We start from the raw sequence: 20530 nt of genomic DNA on the forward strand, positions 1-20530 counted from the left end.
AATAAGATGTGATGATGTGGCACACATGACACTCTGACAAATCAGTTATTTAGTTGGTTAAAATATATCAAATACGGTACTTCATCATTTTAATTGTTCTTCCCCTCATACACACTCAGGATGGGCAGGTGAGCAACTACGTATGTCTCCACTAAAACTGCCGATGGCACTCTTGCCAGCTGGATGATGGGTGCTAACATGTGGCCGAGGCAGAGCAGTACTAATGTTTTCCTCAGCGCTTTGCCTAATGACGCGTCAGCTTGCCATCTGAGCAGAACTGATCCGGAAATAGCATCTACGGCTGGTATTTGAGCTGCTCTCCTAGTCTGTCAGCCTGCACTGTGATCATGCAGTGCACCCTTGATTGTAATCCCCACCTCCCATTTCAAAAATAAAAGAACTTGACTGGTTGATGGAAGCCTACATTTGATTGACTTTCTCTGGAAATGTTTTATTAATGGTTGAAATGATGATTAGAAATATTGATAAATCCACTAGTTGTTTACTGTCCAGCTAGCATTGAGTAGAAGCTGTGCAAGCTTGGCTTGAAGAGTTAATTTAAATTCAAGAAAACATTGAGAAGAAAAACTTATTCGTGATTCCTATACAAAAAATGCTGTAGATATGCCCTCCTTCAGAAAATGCAGTCACAAATATCACCGTAAAATAGCATGTGAAACTGTGATTATAGAGTTCATGTGCAGCAGGCTGCCCAATCTGGGCCATTTTTCACTGTCAGTTTCATGTTTCTATGCATTCCAGTAGGATGGACTCCAGCTGAATTTCCATAACTGACAGGTCTGAAGCAAATGAACTTAATGATTTACATTATTGAAGAGTTCATCTCTTTTTTTGAGACTACATAAAAACTCAGGATGCAGGTGCGCAGGAGCAGGTTGCCTGCCTGGTCTATTGGTCAAGCAGAACGAGAAGAGGAAGAGGAAGAGGAGGAAAACATATAAAATACCTTTTATTAACAAAATTGACAGATAAAGTTGGAAGCGACTTCCTAAAATGTTCCCACCTCAACGCCATTACAACATAGGGGCAGTTTTTGAGATACTTCATCAAAATGGAAATCAGACCATTCTTTTAAATTTGCTAATGTCCAGTGAACTCAAAGACTTTCTAATATTCTCAACATAAGCAATACTCAGACTTATTTTAATTATATGGCCTGTTTTAGGCCACATTTATAACATATGGGCTTTAAATGATTGTGTAGAAATTGAATTGTGCAGTACAGTTCTCAGACCCAAAAGAATGGTCTGATTTCCATTTTGACAATGAAGTATCTCAAAAACTTGCCCCTATGTTGTAATGGCTTTGAGGTGGGAACATTTTAGGAAGTCGCTTCCAACTTTATCTGTCAGTTTTGTATAATAAAAGGTTTTTATATGCTTTCCTCCTCTTCCTCTTATCATTCTGCTTGACCAACAGACCAGGCAGGCAACTTGCTCCTGAGCATTTGCCAGTGGCACTAGATAACCAGCCACTAGGTGCCAATAAGTAATAAAACTTAAGTTTATATAGGGCCTTATCTTGTTCAAACACCCCTACGAGCTTCACAGAGTGTATTAATTTCTTTTCTTGAAGTGCATTGTGTTGTTATATCGGTAAAAGTAATTTGTGCCAGCAACATTTCACCAACATGCACAGAGATGAATGGTGGTTTTTCTTTGGCGATATTGGTTGACGGTGGAATATTGGGCAGGCATTGGGAGACCTCCCTGCACTTCTTCAAAGAATGCAATGGAATCTTTAACATCGCCTGAACCACTGATACAGGCAGGCGCTTGGTTTTATGCCTCATTCATAGAACGGCGCCTCCAACGATACAGTTCTCCCTCAGTACTCCACTGGAGTGTCAGGTTAGATTATTAGCTTATGTCCCACAGTCTTCTCAGTCAGAGGTGAGATTGTTACCAACTGAGCCAAGTTGAAAAAGGTGCATCAGAGAAACCCAGAAAGGGTTACTGCCTCATGGATTTCCTCTCCATGTCAGAGTCCTTTCCCCAGTGGCACAAACCCATATCTTGCACTGCGATGCATCATGTTAGAGCTCCAGTGAACTGTGCTGTCTGATGAAGTTAAAAGTGTCTGTGTCTAGTGAAGCTCTCCTGCCAGCATATATTATTGTAACAACACTTACTGGATTTTTATTTCTGTTTTTAGGAATAGCAGGATGGGTCTGGACTTTGATGTGAAAACATTTTGTCACAACCTGCGTGCAACCAAGCCTCCATATGAGTGCCCCGTGGAGAGCTGTCGGAAAATTTACAAAAGTTACAGTGGCATTGAGTACCACTTGTATCACTATGATCACGATAACCCCGCTCAGCAGACACCAGTGCGGAAACCCAAGAAGAAAGGGCGTAACTCACGGACAGGCACGCAGCAGTCTCCGAACCCGTCGGAGATGTCCCAGTCGCCGAGCCGGGAGATGCTGACATATGCTCAGGCGCAGCGCTTGGTGGAGGTGGACATTGAGGGCCGGCTGCACAGGATTAGCATTTTTGATAATCTGGAGGTGCTGTCAGAGGACGACACGACAGCGGAAGATATCGTTGAGTGCAACAGCAACAAGGAGAATGCAGAGACACCAACGGCAACCCCGAAAGCCAACAAGCATAAAAACAAGGAGAAGCGCAAGGACTCCAGCCATAACACCACGGCTTCTGCCACCAAACTGCCAGAAGTGATCTATCGTGAAATTGACCACAATGCATCAGATGCTCCTCCCCGCCCATTGTCGTATTACCGCTACATTGAAAAGTCAGTGGAGGAACTGGATGAGGAGGTTGAATATGACATGGATGAGGAGGACTATGTGTGGCTGGACATCATGAATGAGAAAAGGAAAATTGAAGGAGTGAACTTTATCCCACAGGAGGTGTTTGAGTACCTCATGGATCGTTTGGAGAAGGAATCATACTTTGAAAGCCACAACAAGGGAGACCCGAACACCTTGATCGACGAGGATGCCGTTTGCTGTATCTGTAACGATGGCGAATGCCAAAATAGCAATGTCATTCTTTTCTGTGACATGTGTAACTTGGCTGTTCACCAGGAGTGCTATGGGGTCCCCTATATCCCCGAGGGACAGTGGCTCTGCCGCAGGTGTCTGCAGTCACCGTCACGGGCGGTAGACTGTGCTTTATGCCCTAACAAGGGTGGTGCATTTAAACAGACAGACGATGGGCGATGGGCACATGTGGTCTGTGCCCTGTGGATCCCAGAAGTTTGCTTTGCGAACACTGTTTTCTTAGAGCCAATTGACAGTATTGAGCACATCCCACCAGCACGATGGAAGTTGACTTGTTATATCTGTAAGCAGCGAGGGTCAGGGGCATGTATTCAGTGCCACAAAGCCAACTGTTACACAGCATTCCACGTAACCTGTGCACAGCAGGCAGGACTGTACATGAAGATGGAGCCTGTGCGGGAAACCGGTGCGAACGGCACCTCATTCAGTGTACGTAAAACGGCATACTGTGACATTCACACACCGCCAGGGTCAGTGCGTAAGCCCCCTGCCCTTTCCCATAGCGAAGGTGAGGAGGAGGAGGATGACGAAGGAGAGGACGGGAAAGGGCCCAGTTCGGAGAAAGTGAAAAAAGCCAAAGCTAAGTCAAGGCTAAAAATGAAGAAGGCACGTAAGATCCTAGCAGAAAAACGGGCTGCAGCTCCTGTGGTTTCCGTGCCCTGTATTCCACCTCATAGGTAAGTCTGTTGGAGCGTGAGCACGTGGTTTGTAACAGATGCTAAGATATTAGACTGTGGATTGGACTTGGGCTGTGATAGGTAATTTACAGCTGTGACAAAATAATACAAAGCTATAAGTGGGCATTGGACTATGAGGGGTTAACTTGTGTATGCTGATAAGAGAGGGGTGGTTTGAAAATGCATACCAAAATGCACCTGGGAGAGGGGAGAGGGTGGGCTTTCTTAAAACATGCATATTCAATTTAGAATCTTTCATGCATTTGCTTAGCTTACAGTTGCTAATGATACCTGTTGTTATTGTTCACATGTTTATAATATTTTATTAAAGCTCTATTTTATCTGAATTGAAATAAACAGTTGTATTTGAGGACGGAGTTAATTTTTGTAGTTGGTACTGTACAAAGTATGAAGCAATTGTGCATTACAAGGGAGATTAACTGTGGATGGGAGCTGAGCTATAATAGGCTAATATAAAACAGTGATTGCATTGGGGGAAGTGGCTGTGAGGAGTTACTAAATCTGACAGCGTGAAAGAGATGCATGAGCACACACAGTTGAAGGAAATGATCCCTGGAGACCCTGGATTAATGATTGCATCTCTACTTATGCTAATTTGGTCCCTCACACTGGCTCAATAACTCCTAGCTATAGTCTTCAGAAGGTATCCGCAGCAGTCGGGATTCAAGCAGGAAAAAAATAAGTCAACGATATATGGAACCTAGTTCTAATTATTTGTAGCTCATGTAATTTTTTCAAATAATGAATAGATGCCACATAAAAGATTTTTTTGTTCAGTTAAAGACGGTAATACTTCCTGGGATAATATTCCACAATATCTCAACTACTGACAGTTTTCCAAATTAAAGTAGCAAGACGGCAATTTAGTGATTTTAGGGATCCATAATTTTAAAAAATGCCTCGCGACTGCTGATGTTGCAATTATTAAATATGGCGACAGTGGACAGAGCAGAGCAGTTGCCACTCAGGGCCATGTTCACACACTTCCTAGTGGTCATTATAGAGCAGCAGGAAGTAGGTTGCCTGCTCGTCTACCATTTTCTGTAGGACGAGGGTCTATGTTTGGTAAGGAACCAACTGTATATTCATTGTTCCTTGGAGTTGTTGGTTTGAGATTGTTTTTGCAGAACTTGCCATGGGTATGGCTGTTTGTGTGAGACAAATGCAGTGAACAGATAGAAACAGGAGTGAGTCTACTGTCTTGTCAGACCCATCTCACTCACACCAGTAGTGTCTGCTGTTAAACTTATTGTTTCAGATACTTGGTCATTTCTAAATAGATTGAGTGCTTTGTGCTCACCTATAGGAAGGCTACACCCCTTTCAGTAACTAATTTGTCAGTACAGTCGCCATCCGCATTGCTGTACCTGGGCTAATTATAGCTTGCAACTTTACATTGTTTCACCTACTACAGACTTCAGTTCTTCCCCATTCTTTTGGATCATTGTAATCTAACAAACTTGTAAGCTGGTCCTATATAACGTGCTAGGTGCAATAGAAAAGGTCATTCCAGAGCACACTTTCAAAAGGTCATTCCAGAGCACACTTTCAAGTTAAACCATAACTGCAGGATAAGGGTACATGAGTACAGACTGGTAAAACACAAATTCATGTGCCTCTTCTTCAAGGAATGAATGATTAATACTTGGAATGGTTTTCCTGGTAGGATAATAGAGGCAAAAAAACTGGAATCATTCAGGAGTTTAGTTAGGTGCTGTGATGGAAGACCATAGGTTTCTATGGAAGGTCATGTTAGATAGGCTGAATGGCCTAACTCATCTTTCCTATCGATATGAGTTCTTTGCATGTCTGACTATATCACTGCCATAGTGAGGCCTAAAAGGACTCTCAATTTTAAGTTGCTCAGTTTGTCTATCACTGTGTTTGTATCTGTGAGATTTAAATAGGTGCACTGCTAAGTCCTCCTGTCGGTTGCCTGTCCATCATTGTGTCTGTAACAGTATTGAATAACAGGCATTTTGAATAAAGAACTGTGTTAAAAAGACATTTATTTGGACAACTTGCAGGCAGTTATTTTTCAGCTTTTACCATTTCTGTCCTGAAGATGGCACCTCATGCTGGAGTAGTTTAAATGTTTCTACAGTGAGATTGATTTAAAGAGTCTGACTTTAATTCTGTGTAAAAGAGCATAGTAGAAAAAGTATCCAAGGTAGACAGTTTTTTTTTTGGGGGGGCACATAGTAAGATAGTGTAGGGGTGTGATTGATATGCAAAAGGAAGTTGAGAGTACAACACACTTGTAGTAGGGAAACAGATCACGTGAAAGCGAGTGAAACAAAACAGGGAAGCAAACATAAAGGGACATTAAAAAGGAGAATCCAGAGGTACCGTGCTATCAGAAAGCTGTTGTGCAATGGTACTTTGTCCTTTCTTGGATCAGTGAAAATATTAGCTTATGCATCTGTGCATAAGATAGTGTGGGCCAGGCACGACGGGATTCAGATACAAGTGAGAGCTGGTACTCATTAAACTCAGCTTTGTGGTTATATTGATCGTAAGTATGTGTCCTACCTTCTTACATTGCTTTTAATAGCTGTATTTTTAACCTCAATAAGGATTTTGGAATAATTCAAAGAAAATGTGAAATGAACTGTGATGGAGGGCTCAAACCCTGTAGTTTAAGATTTAGACCATGGTTGCCCAAGCATGGATTGATTACCGCTGACTCGTCTGGTGGACAGAGTGCCTGCCTTTCACTGTTAAGGTGACATGTGCCATGGTCGATGCTGCGGATGTGGCTTATAGTTTTAATTGCAAAGAAACTGCCTTTCAAAAAGGGTAAGAAAGAAGCTAAAACATGTACGAAAGGAAAGAAAAGCTAAAATGAGAAAGTGTGAAACCAGCTGTGAAAATGAAAGCTGTGAGTGCATAGAAATAAATGAACGTCATAGGCACCGATCACCATACATCAAAATTGCAGGGCAGTGGCACCCATCTATCCTCTGCAAACTAGTCTTTGTTAGCCACATAAAGCTTGATCTCAGAGTAGGTTAAAAAGTCTGAGGTTTGGTGTGCAGTATTGAGCATGAAAGGACGTGCAGAGATGTAGCTGATTTTCTTGTTTTCTCTATCTCAACTACTGACAGTTTGGAAGGGGGAAGAGAAGGGAAACTGTTGTTCTCGACTATGGAGTAGGGTGTATTGGTAAAAAGGCTGCAGCTATTTTTTTAATGTTTATATATATTTGTTCTTGGGATGTGGATGACACTGGCAACGCTGCGTTTTATTGCCCATCTGTAGTTGCCCTGAGGAGGTGGTGGTGGGCCTTCTTCCTGAACTGCTGCAGTCCTTGAACTGATGGTGCTCCCATGATGGTGTTACAAAGAAAGGGCTGACCTTTTTTGCTTGATATTTGAGATGGTATTTAGCACCATGTTTTTGGGCCCACATCCAGTGTCTGGGTGAAAGGTTTTATCAAAAAGTGCAAATGAAGGGAGAAAATACAAAGAAGGGGGCAAGGGCTTATTTAGTATGATTGATAAATACCTACTTTGATTATGAGCAAGAATGTAGCCCAGGTCTAACACACAGTGGTCAGACAACAACTGTGACAATTTATCCAGAATTTCCTCCACCAGTATTACAGATGCCAGAAATTTTATGGGGCAATGAGATTTCTGTGTAAACACAGTTTAGTTCTGTGTAAACACAAGTACACTAACATCTGTAATTAAAAATCTCTACCCTCCAGGAATAAATTTGAAACATTAAATCAAAGATTATATAGGTGAGTAAACTGTTTAAAATGTAATTCTTTTTAAACAGCTTTCTCTAAAAATGCATTTCTGGAAAGGTGATAAAATGATGTATAATACAGGACCTTAGTATGGGACCCAATCTCCACATAATACTGTAGGTTGTATTGTGCACCTCTTGTTACACTGAATATTCTGTGGAAACCTTTTTGTTATTTAAATATCTTTAGAACAGCTAGATTTCAGCTTGTCAGGTTTCACTGAATGTCTCTAAATTTTATCTTCTCCCAGTTACTAGATGTTTTCCAAAACAGTGTGTAATGCAGCATTCATCAGCTGAAAGGTCAGGCCAGCACGGTGCTGTGAGTCTGCTCACGTTGCTCTTTAATTGGCATTGGAAGAGTGTGAGAATCGTGAAGGTTGATCGTGACCGTGATTCTCATCCTCTCCCAGTGGAAATGTCCCTCCCCCCCACCCAAACGGAACTGAGATCACTAGATGAGAAATTTGGTGGTGGATGGAAGCAGTTCCCTACCATTCCATAAAGGGAAGAAAAGGATTGGGAGATGGGAGGCCCTCAAACTGCAGCAGGAAAAGCATGACCACCATCACTGGGTGACCTGAGTCACAGAATGGGCTGCTGTACAGTGGGGAGGAGGGGGAGAACAGTTGCTGCCTGGAGGTTCTTTTCTCCTGTCATCCTCTTCTCCCTACCGTCAGACTCTTGTCCTCTATTGGGATGGTGAACCCATGCATCTCGATAACTACAGTTAATAGTACTCCAAGATTAAGATACCATGAGACATTCATTAGCATTGCACAAACTGATCTCTCACATCTGTTTATTTCCTTCTTCAGATGATCTAGCCAAGACTAGGATATTAACTCTAGTCTCCAAACTGAGAACTCAGTGATTTTGTGTTGCAGCTATTGTGCCAGCTGCTTATGCTTTTATGTTCCGTTCCCAGGATATGTTTAAGCACCGTCATTGTTAATAGAAATAGACAACATTACATCTCATTTCCTCTTTTTAGGCTAAGTAAGATCACAGGTCGACTATCTATTCAGCGTAAGAGCCAGTTCATGCAGCGACTTCACAGCTATTGGACACTAAAGCGACAGTCAAGAAATGGTGTCCCGCTCCTTCGGCGGTTACAGTCCCACCTGCAGTCTCAGCGAAATGCAGAACAGGTACCCTAAGCCTTTCTGTACATGTTTTCCATAGGTAACATACCTAAGCTTGTAATGATAGCTAGCACTACCAGTTAGAAATTAAAATGGCATGTCTAGAAAATTTTATGTTCTAAGCAGGCTGTTTTGACCCCCTAGCACCTAGAGCTAATAACAATATATGCTTCACATGCTTCTTTATGTTTGTCCATAATCACTGTCACATTAACAAATAGAAAAGTAGGAGGCAGAAAAAAACACTCATCCTATTCAGCTCACCCATCGTCTAGGTGCTCTTTTAGAGCAAACACAGACTACAGTCATCTCCCTCTCAATGCAGTCAGTATCCCTTCAAGAAGAGATACCAAGGTTTAACTTCCCCTACCCCCAACTAAAATCAGTTTGCCTGAATGCTCCCTTTATCTGTTCTTTTGCTTGCACGGTAAAGTGAGAAAATATTTAATACTGTTTTCTTTGTCATTTTAGAGAGAATCAGAGGAGAAAAATTGCGCACTGAAGGAGCAGCTGAAATCGTGGCAGCGACTGCGACATGACTTGGAAAGAGCACGGCTGCTGGTGGAGCTAATCCGTAAACGAGAAAAGTTAAAGCGAGAGGAGGTTAGGTTGTTCTTGAAATTTAATTTTAAAAACAGCCTGACGTGGTGCTAGGTTGAAAACTTTGGATTGCGTTCCGTATATATAGTTTCATTTTAGATTTCAGTTCAGGTACACATTCAGAGGTTAAAACATCCAGTTTCAGGATGAACAAACAATGGGCAGTATGTTGGGCTCATGTTCTCCAATTCAGGTTAAAGCCACTACTATCAGAATGACTGGTTCAATTGGGGAATTCTTCTGTCAATCTGGCATAATTGCTTCATTTTTTTAATGACCGATAACATTTTTCTAGTAATTTCTTTTTAATGGCATCAGTATTTACAGTCGAAAAAGAGGATAGCAAGCCGGAAATACCAAGAAAACTAATATTGAATCCGGGACAGGGACTCCATAAAATTAACATAAGTAAAGCAACAGTAATGAAGAAAATAATAGCACTAAAGAGTGACAAATCCCCAGGACCAGATGGTTTCCATCCCAGGGTTTTAAAGGAAGTAGGTGAGCACATTGCGGATGCCCTAACTATAATCTTTCAAAGTTCTCTAGATTCAGGAACTGTCCCTCTAGATTGGAAAATTGCACATGTCACTCCGCTTTTTAAGAAAGAAGAGAGAGGGAAACCAGGGAATTATAGACCAGTTAGCCTAACATCTGTTGTGGGGAAAATGCTGGAGTCTATAATTAAGGATAGGGTGACTGAACACCTCGAGAATTTTCAGTTAATCAGAGAGAGCCAGCATGGATATGTGAAAGGTAGGTCGTGCCTGATGGACTTCCAGAAGGCATTTGATAAGGTCCCACATAAGAGACTGTTAGCTAAGATAGAAGCCCATGGAATGGAGGGAAAAGTACAGACTTGGTTAGGAAGTTGGCTGAGCGAAAGGCGACAGAGAGTAGGGATAAAGGGTAGATACTCACATTGGCAGGATGTGACTAGTGGAGTCCCGCAGGGATCTGTCTTGGGGCCTCAATTATTCACAATATTTATTATCGACTTAGATGAAGGCATAGAAAGTGTCATATCTAAGTTTCCCGATGACACAAAGATTGGTGGCATTGTAAGCAGTGTAGATGAAAACATAAAATTACAAAGTGATATCGATAGATTAGGTGAATGGGCAAAACTGTGGCAAATGGGATTCAATGTAGACAAATGTGAGGTCATCCACTTTGGATCAAAAAAGGATAGAACAGGGTACTTTCTAAATGGTAAAAAGTTAAAAACAGTGGATGTCCAAAGGGACCTAGGGGTATAGGTACATAGATCATTGAAGTGTCATGAACAGGTGCAGAAAATAATCAGTAAAGCTAATGGAATGCTGGCCTTTATATCTAGAGGACCGGAGTACAAGGGGGCAGAAGTTATACTGCAGCTATACAAAACCCTGGTTAGACTGCACCTGGAGTACTGTGAGCAGTTCTGGGCACCGCACCTTCGGAAGGACATATTGGCCTTGGGGGGAGTGCAGCGTAGGTTTACTAGAATGATACCCGGACTTCAAGGGTTAAGTTACGAGGAGAGATTACACAAATTGGGGTTGTATTCTCTGGAGTTTCAAAGGTTAAGGGGTGATCTGATCGAAGTCTATAAGATATTAAGGGGAACAGATAGGGTGGATAGAGAGAAACTATTTCCGCTGGTTGGTGATTTTAGGAGTAGGGGGCACAGTCTAAAAATTAGAGCCAGACCTTTCAGGAGCGAGATTAGAAAACATTTCTACACCCAAAGGGTGGTAGAAGTTTGGAACTCTCTTCCGCAAAAGGCAATTGATACTAGCTCAATTGCTAAATTTAAATGTGAGATAGGTAGCTTTTTGGCAACCAAAGGTATTAAGGGAATGGGCCGAGTGCAGGTATATGGAGTTAGATCACAGATCAGCCACGATCTTATCAAATGGCGGAGCAGGCACGAGGGGCTGAATGGCCTACTCCTGTTCCTATGTTCCTAGTTCATTGGTGAAAACCTTCACTTTGCTAAGACTGCAACTGTTGTCTCAAGAATTTCGCGTAGCATTGTTTCAATGTTATATCCAAGAACAGTGCCATCTAATGTGGATGGCCAATATTGTGAATCAGGATTACCCTTAATACTGTTGCTTCACCAGCAGCGGGCCTCGGGTGAGTCGCAGGAGGAGGGATTGGAGTGGGCTGGGGAGGGGATGCGATCATGACTCCTGTGAAGTCGGAAGAACACTCCTGCACCTCCTGGCTCCACAGAAGGAGTTTTTTAACAAAAAAATGTTTTAATCACTTAACCGGGGTTGGCGGCTGCAGGAGCTACTGAGAATCCTGATTGGGGCAAGCCTGATGCCTGCCCCGCTCATCGCTAACAAATTCCTTAATGGGGTCCTTCAACAGGTGTTAAGCCCCTAATTTACATATGTAAGGGGCCTAATGCCTGTTCAAGGCATCCACCTGGGCCCTATGAATTTAGCAGTGGGACCAATGCCTGTGCAAATTGGGCGCCAGCCAACCCACTGCTAAATTGGTATGCTTTGCACCTGTTTTATGCCCAAAGAATGGGCATAATGCATGCCCTTATGTTACATAAACACAACTTAATTTGCTGTATGATTGTAACTATATCTGTCATGGACATTAAAGTATTTTCCAATTTACTTGAGTTGCCTTTGGGTATTGATGTAAATAGAATTTTGTTTAAAAGCATGACGGGGGATGTATAATGGCAGAGGTGCGGAATCATTGGCATATTTTGCTGCGTGTTCTCTTACCAAGGCACAGTTCCAAAAGATCAAGAGAAGATTCAGTGGACTTTGTTATTTCAAGAGTATTTTAATAAACACTAGAATCCTGTTTTAGTTTATGTTGGCGAATACTGTGCATTGACTAATATATGATTATACATATAGCATTAATTCTGAGTTCTGTGCTGGAAATTTATGAAACATTTGGCAGTGGCACGTTAGAAGACAGAAGACTAAGATGCATTTATAAAGTGCCTCATGTCCCAGAAATGTGTCAAAGTGCTTCACACAATGAATTACTTTTTGAGGCACTGTGACTTATGTAGGCAGATGAGGTAACCATTTTGCACACAGCATGATCCTACAAACAGCAATGAGAGAAATGATAAGTTAACCTGTTTTTGACAATATTGTTTGAGAGTGAAATGTTGGCCAGGGCACTGCTGTTCTTTGAGTAGTGCTATGGGATCTTTAACATCAACTGAGGAGGTAGCTGGCTCCTCGATTTAATGTCTCATCTCAATGACAGCACCTTCAATAATGCAGCACTCCTTGAGTACTGTACTGCAACGTTAGCCTAAATTGAGCTCAGGCCCTGAAGTGGGGTTTCAACTTGCAACCTTTGGCTCAGATGTGAAATTTGTAAACCCAGCACGAAGGGCACTGAGTGCTTGAACAGTTATTGGATGCATATTTGGTACAAAAGACTCACCAGCTTTATTCATTGCAAATTCTATTTCTAATTAATATCTTTCTGGTTTGATTATAACCCAGATTAAGATACAGCAATTTGCGATGGAATTGCAGCTGACTCCCTTCCTTATCCTTCTCCGTAAGACGCTAGAACAACTCCAGGAGAAAGACACAGGAAACATCTTTGGCGAACCTGTGCCACTAAAAGAGGTAGATTTTTTTTTTGTTTGTGGACTTCTGAAAATTGGCGAAATGAGGTTTGAATGAACCCCTAGCTTCGGAATGCTAATAAATTACATATTACCTTAATTCTAGTATTCATTTTCATTTTAAATTGTGATCAGGTTCCGGATTATTTGGATCACATTAAAAAACCGATGGATTTCCAGACCATGAAGAAACAACTTGAGGGCCATCATTACCGGACGTTTGACCAGTTTGAAGAGGATTTTAACTTGATTGTGAACAACTGCTTACAGTACAATGCCAAGGACACAATATTTTACCGTGCAGCGATCAGGCTAAGAGACCAAGGAGGTGTCGTGCTGAAATATGCCCGCAAGCATGCAGAGAAAATTAGCTTTGATTATGAGACAGGAATGCATGTACCTGAACCCGTACCACCAGAAGATACTGGACAGCTCTTCTGGGAAGAAGGTGAGTGTAGTTTGGGCATTTGGTAATATATATTAATTGTAGAATGCATTCGAGACGGTTTCCTGGAGCAATACATCATGGAACCAACCAGGAAACAGGCTATTTTAGATCTTGTATTATGTAATGAGACAGGGTTAATTAGTAATCTCACAGTAAGAGATCCTCTGGGGAAGAGTGATCATAATTTGATAGAATTTCACATTGAGTTTGAAAGTGACGTACTTAAGCATAGTGGTTATGTTACTGAGCTAGTAATCCAGAGGCCTGGACTAAAATCCAGAGTCATGAGTTCAAATCCCGCCACGGCAGCTGGCGAATTTAAATTCAATTAATTAATTAAATTCAATTAATTAAATAAAAATCTGGAATTAAAATACTAGTATCAGTAATGATAGCCATGAAACTACCGGATTGTCGTAAAAACCCATCTGGTTCACTAATGTCCTTTAGGGAAGGAAGCCTGCCGCCCTTACCCGGTCTGGCCTATATGTGACTCCAGACCCACAGCAATGTGGTTGATTCTTAATTGCCCTCTGAAATGGCCTAGCAAGCCACTCAGTTGTAAAATCTCGCTACGAAAAGTCATAATAAGAATAAAACCGGACGGACCACCCGGCATCGGACCACTAGGCACCGGACACGACAACGGCAAAACACCAAGCCCAGTCGACCCTGCAAGGTCCTCCTTACGAACATCTGGGGACTTGTGCCAAAATTGGGAGAGCTGTCCCACAGACTAGTCAAGCAACAGCCTGACATAGCCATACTCACAGAATCATATCTTTCAGCCAACGTCCCAGACTCTTCCATCACCATCCCTGGGTATGTCCTGTCCCACCGGCAGGACAGACCCACCAGAGGTGGCGGTACAGTGATATACAGTCAGGAGGGAGTGGCCCTGGGAGTCCTCAACATTGACTCTGGACCCCATGAAATCTCATGGCATCAGGTCAAACATGGGCAAGGAAACCTCCTGCTGATTACCACCTACCGTCCTCCCTCAGCTGATGAATCAGTCCTCCTCCATGTTGAACACCACTTGGAGGAAGCACTGAGGGTAGCAAGGGCACAAAATGTACTCTGGGTGGGGGACTTCAATGTCCATCACCAAGAGTGGCTCGGTAGCACCACTACTGACCGAGCTGGCCGAGTCCTGAAGGACATAGCTGCCAGACTGGGCCTGCGGCAGGTGGTGAGCGAATCAACACGAGGGAAAAACTTACTTGACCTCGTCCTCACCAATCTACCTGTCGCAAATGCATCTGTCCATGACAGTATTGGTAGGAGTGACCACCGCACAGTCCTCGTGGAGATGAAATCCCGTCTTCGCACTGAGGACACCATCCAACGTGTTGTGTGGCACTACCACCGTGCTAAATGGGATAGATTCAGAACAGATCTAGCAGCTCAAAACTGGGCATCCATGAGGCGCTGTGGGCCATCAGCAGCAGCAGAATTGTATTCCAGCACAATCTGTAACCTCATGGCCCGGCATATTCCTCACTCTACCATTACCAACAAGCCAGGGGATCAACCCTGGTTCAATGAGGAGTGTAGAAGAGCATGCCAGGAGCAGCACCAGGCGTACTGAAAAATGAGGTGCCAACCTGGTGAAGCTACAACTCAGGACTACATGCATGCTAAACAGCGGAAGCAACATGCAATAGACAGAGCTAAGCGATTCCACAACCAACGGATCAGATCAAAGCTCTGCAGTCCTGCCACATCCAGTCGTGAATGGTGGTGGACAATTAAACAACTAACGGGAGGAGGAGGCTCTGCAAACATCCCCATTCTCAATGATGGCGGAGTCCAGCACGTGAGTGCAAAAGACAAGGCTGAAGCGTTTGCAACCATCTTCAGCCAGAAGTGCCGAGTGGATAATCCATCTCAGCCTCCTCCCGATATCCCCACCATCACGGAAACCAGTCTTCGGCCAATTCGATTCACTCCACGTGATATCAAGAAACGGCTGAGTGCACTGGATACAGCAAAGGCTATGGGCCCCGACAACATCCCAGCTGTAGTGCTGAAGACTTGTGCTCCAGAATTAGCTGCGCCTCTAGTCAAGCTGTTCCAGTACAGCTACAACACTGGCATCCACCCGACAATGTGGAAAATTGCCCAGGTATGTCCTGTCCACAAAAAGCAGGACAAATCCAATCCGGCCAATTACCGCCCCATCAGTCTACTCTCAATCATCAGCAAAGTGATGGAAGGTGTCGTCGACAGTGCTATCAAGCGGCACTTACTCACCAATAACCTGCTCACCGATGCTCAGTTTGGGTTCCGCCAGGACCACTCGGCTCCAGACCTCATTACTGCCTTGGTCCAAACATGGACAAATGAGCTGAATTCCAGAGGTGAGGTGAGAGTGACTGCCCTTGACATCAAGGCAGCATTTGACCGAGTGTGGCACCAAGGAGCCCGAGTAAAATTGAAGTCAATGGGAATCAGGGGGAAAACTCTCCAGTGGCTGGAGTCATACCTAGCACAAAGGAAGATGGTAGTGGTTGTTGGAGGCCAATCATCTCAGCCCCAGGGCATTGCTGCAGGAGTTCCTCAGGGCAGTGTCCTAGGCCCAACCATCTTCAGCTGCTTCATCAATGACCTTCCCTCCATCATAAGGTCAGAAATGGGGATGTTCGCTGATGACTGCACAGTGTTCAGTTCCATTCGCAACCCCTCAGATAATGAAGCAGTCCGAGCCTGCATGCAGCAAGACCTGGACAACATCCAGGCTTGGGCTCATAAGTGGCAAGTAACATTCGCGCCAGATAAGTGCCAGGCAATGACCATCTCCAACAAGAGAGAGTCTAACCACCTCCCCTTGACATTCAACGGCATTACCATCGCCGAATCCCCCACCATCAACATCCTGGGAGTCACCATTGACCAGAAACTTAACTGGACCAGCCATATAAATACTGTGGCTACGAGAGCAGGTCAGAGGCTGGGTATTCTGCGGCGAGTGACTCACCTCCTGACTCCCCAAAGCCTTTCCACCATCTACAAGGCACAAGTCAGGAGTGTGATGGAATACTCTCCACTTGCCTGGATGAGTGCAGCTCCAACAACACTCAAGAAGCTCGACACCATCCAAGATAAAGCAGCCCGCTTGATTGGCACCCCATCCACCACCCTAAACATTCACTCCCTTCACCACCGGCGCACTGTGGCTGCAGTGTGCACCATCCACAGGATGCACTGCAGCAACTCGCCAAGGCTTCTTCGACAGCACCTCCCAAACCCGCGATCTCTACCACCTAGAAGGACAAGGGCAGCAGGCGCATGGGAACACCACCACCTGCACGTTCCCCTCCAAGTCACACACCATCCCGACTTGGAAATATATCGCCGTTCCTTCATTGTCGCTGGGTCAAAATCCTGGAACTCCCTTCCTAACAGCACTGTGGGAGAACCGTCACCACACGGACTGCAGCGGTTCAAGAAGGCGGCTCACCACCACCTTCTCGAGGGCAATTAGGGATGGGCAATAAATGCCGGCCTTGCCAGCGACGCCCACATCCCGTGAACGAATTAAAAAAAAGTCAGAAACAAGAGTCTTAAACTTAAATAAAGTCAATTACATAGGTATGAGGGGCGAGTTGGCTAAGGTAGATTGGGAAACCAAATTAAAGAGTATGACGGTTGAAAAGCAATGGCAAACATTTAAAGAAATATTTCAATATCCTCAACAAATATACATTCCATTGAGAAATAAAAACTCCATGGGAAAAGTGATCCACCCGTGGCTAACTAAAGAAGTTAAGGGTAGTATTAGATTAAAAGAAGAGGCCTATAATGTTGCCAAGAAGGGTAGTAAGCCTGAGGATTGGGAGAGTTTTAGAAACAAGCAAAGGACAACCAAAAAATTGATGAGAGAAAATGGAATATGAAAATAAACTAGCAAGAAATATAAAAATGAATTGTAAGAGCTTCTACAAGTATGTAAAAAGGAAGAGTAACAAAAGTAAATGTTGGTCCCTTAGAGGCTGAGACAGGAGAAATTATAATGGGGAATCAGGAAATGGCAGATGCGTTAAATAAATATTTTTTATCTGTCTTCACAATAGAAGACACAAAAAACATACCAGAAATAGTGGGGAACCAAGGGTCTAATCAGAGTGAGGAACTTAAAGTAATTAATGTCAGTAGAAACTTGAGAAACTAATGGGACTAAAAGCTGATAAATCCCCTGGACCTGATGGCCTACATCCTAGGGTTCTAAAAGAGGTGGCTGCAAAGATAGAAGATGCTTTGGTTACGATCTTCCAAAATTCCCTCGATTCTAGAACGGTCCCAGTAGACTGGAAGGTAGCAAATGTGACCCCGCTATTCAAAAAAGGAGGGAGAGAAAATAGGGAACTACAGGCCAATTAGCCTGACATCAGTCGTCGGGAAAATGCTGGAATCCATTATTAAGGAAGTGGTAACAGGGCACTGAGAAAATCATAATATGATTAGGCAGAGTCAACATGGTTTTATGAAAGGGAAATCGTGTTTAACAATCCTATTAGAGTTTTTTGAGGATGTAACTAGCAGAGTAGATAAAGGGGAACCAGTGGATGTCATATATTTGGATTTTCAAAAGGCATTCAATCAGGTGCCACATAAAAGGTTGTTACACAAGATAAGGACTCATGGGGTTGGGGGTAACATATTAGCATAGATAGAGGATTGGTTAACGGACAGAAAACAGAGAGTTGGGATAAATGGGTCACTTTTAGGCTGGCAGGCTGTAACTAGTGGGGTGCCGCAACGATTGGTGCTTGGGCCTCAGCTATTTATAATCTACATTAATGACTTAGATGAAGGGAATGAGTGTAATGTATCATAAGTTTGCTGACGATACAAAGCTAGGTGGGAAAGGAAGCTGTGAGGAGGACCGAAAGGTTAAATGAGTGGGCAAGAAGGTGGCAGATGGAGTATAATATGGGGAAATGTGAGGTTATTCACTTTGGTAGGAAGAATAGAAAAACAGAATATTGTTTAAATGGTGAGAAACTATTAAATGTTGGTGTTCAGAGAGACTTGGGTGTCTTCGTACAAGAAACACAAAAAGTTAGCATGCAGATACAGCAAGCAATGAGGAAAGCAAATGGCATGTTGGCCTTTATTGCAAGGGGGTTGGAGTACAAATGTAAGGAAGTCTTACTACAATTGTACAGGGCTTTGGTGAGACCTCACCTGGAGTATTGTGTATAGTTTTGGTCACCTTTATCTAAGGAAGGATATACTTGCCTTAGAGGCAGTGCAGCGAAAATTCACTAGATTAATTCCTGGGATGACAGGGTTGTCCTATGAGGTGAGGTTGAGTAGAATGGGTCTATACTCTCTGGAGTTTAGAAGAATGAGAGGTGATCTCATTGAAACATATAAGATTCTGAGGGGGCTTGACAGGGTAGATGCTGAGAGGTTGTTTCCCCTGGCTGAAGAGTCTAGAACTAGGGGGCATCATCGCAGGATAAGGGGTCGGCCATTTAAGACTGAGATGAGGAGGAATTTCTTCACTCAGAGGGTTGTGAATCTTTGGAATTCTCTACCCCAGAGGGCTGTGGATGCTGAGTCATTGAATATATTCAAGGCTGTGATAGATAAATTTTTGGACTCTAGGGGAATCAAGGGATATGGGGATCGGGCAGGAAACTGGAGTTGAGGTTAAAGATCAGCCACGATCTGATTGAATGGCGGAGCAGGTTCGAGGGGCCCTGTGGCCTACTCCTGCTCCTATTTCTTAAGTTTTTATAACTGTTACTCACAGGGTCAGCATTTCCTATCCTTTGATTTTTAAAATTACCTGCTTACCAAATTTGGTAGCTCGTTGTCCCCAGTTTTATTTTGGAGCCCAATTTGAGTTCTCAAACCAATTTCTTCAGTCCTTCTTTACTATAGGTTATGAAAACAGTAATTATCTCCAAGAGGCAGAAAGAAGGCAAGATTTCAATAATTGCAGCTGTTTTGACTCATTTCAACTATTCTTTTTCATTTCCCCCCCCCCCACCCCCAATTTTCTCCCTTTCTCTCCTGAAGATGCTAATTCATGCTGGGGCACAGTTCCATGGAAAGTGACCATTCTTCACGCACGAGCCTAGATAGTGAGTGTCAGCAGGCTTTTCAAATGTGGAGGGCATCAATACGCAGACCGATTGACATGCATGCACTTTTCAGTGACGGTCGCTGGTTAATGATCAGCAGCAGAAACTATGACTGATTTTTTTTCACCCATCCCTAGCACAGGGGCCTCAAGGTCAATCATAACCCTTCTACCATCAACCCAGCTGAGATCAAACCCAGGGTCTGAGATCAGCTAATTCGGCACACACCAGGGACCAAATCTGGGGCCTTCCTGGTCTGCATGAAATCTAATGTATCTCTTAATAAAATTGAAGATTCAGTGTTGAGAAGTTTTATAAATAAAGTATACCCTGATATCTGCATGGCTCAGCTTGTGGCATCAAAAAGTGGAACAATGAAAAGAAAGTAACAATATCATTAACTGAAGGTATACTTTTAAATAAACTTTTTAACACTGAATCTTGAATTTTAACATGATCTTTAGATTTCATAACTTTGAGGTATTTTAATGCAAGATTTCTTTCCCCCCATATATTTAATTGATTGAAAAAAAATCGAAATGGCTCTGTTGGCAAGGAGAAAATGTAACGGCCCTACAAATGGAAAGGTGTCAGGTTCAGTTCCCAGCCTGTGCTGTTAACTGCAGCCTTGACGCCAGTAGAAGTGTGATAATTAGTGTCAGTATCCTAGCCTAGGGAAATCAGCCAGGGTTCTGGTATCTCCTGCTGGAACGTGTGCGTGGGTTAGGCGAGAACAGGATCAGGATCAGGCTCAGCTCTGATGCTCCCACAGCTGAACAGTCTGCTAACCCTCACTAATTAGCCTCATATTTGGTGAGGTAGCAGAGGACACCAGGAACCTGTGGAACTGTACCTCAGCAGGACTCAATGCCTTCCAGAGAAAACTTGGCAAAAGAAAAATAGCCCATTAAACCCAAAAAATTACACTGAGATCTTTGGGTTTTCATAACACTGGTATATGAGTGGTTGGCCTTCCTCTTTAAGGCAGAAAGGTCCACTGGTGTTATAAACTTCACTGGGATACCTGTAATTCTGGTACCCTGAACATTAAAATTGTTCAAAACACTTATAGATGATCATACTTTATGCCTGAAACAAAACTTGTATGTTAATATTGTGTGTATTGTAT

The 20530-nt window shown here is 43.2% G+C and overlaps 1 protein-coding gene across 5 annotated transcripts in view; it reads left to right on the forward strand.

Moving 5' to 3' along the window:
* brpf1 (bromodomain and PHD finger containing, 1) overlaps positions 1–20530 on the forward strand; it is a 53754-nt gene that overhangs the window by 3677 nt on the left and 29547 nt on the right. For all 5 annotated transcript variants that reach the window (XR_010966060.1, XM_067998538.1, XM_067998539.1 and 2 more), the window contains 5 exons: positions 2176–3723; positions 8495–8651; positions 9117–9248; positions 12728–12856; positions 12991–13303. Coding sequence is in view for 4 of the 5 variants with exons in the window: in XM_067998538.1 (XP_067854639.1) it covers positions 2176–3723; positions 8495–8651; positions 9117–9248; positions 12728–12856; positions 12991–13303 (2279 nt within the window). In the remaining variant the exon portion in view is untranslated. The remainder of the gene's footprint in view (positions 1–2175; positions 3724–8494; positions 8652–9116; positions 9249–12727; positions 12857–12990; positions 13304–20530) is intronic.

This window comes from Heptranchias perlo, chromosome 17 (genome assembly GCF_035084215.1).
Source record: "Heptranchias perlo isolate sHepPer1 chromosome 17, sHepPer1.hap1, whole genome shotgun sequence".
NCBI classification, from domain to species: Eukaryota; Metazoa; Chordata; class Chondrichthyes; order Hexanchiformes; family Hexanchidae; genus Heptranchias; species Heptranchias perlo.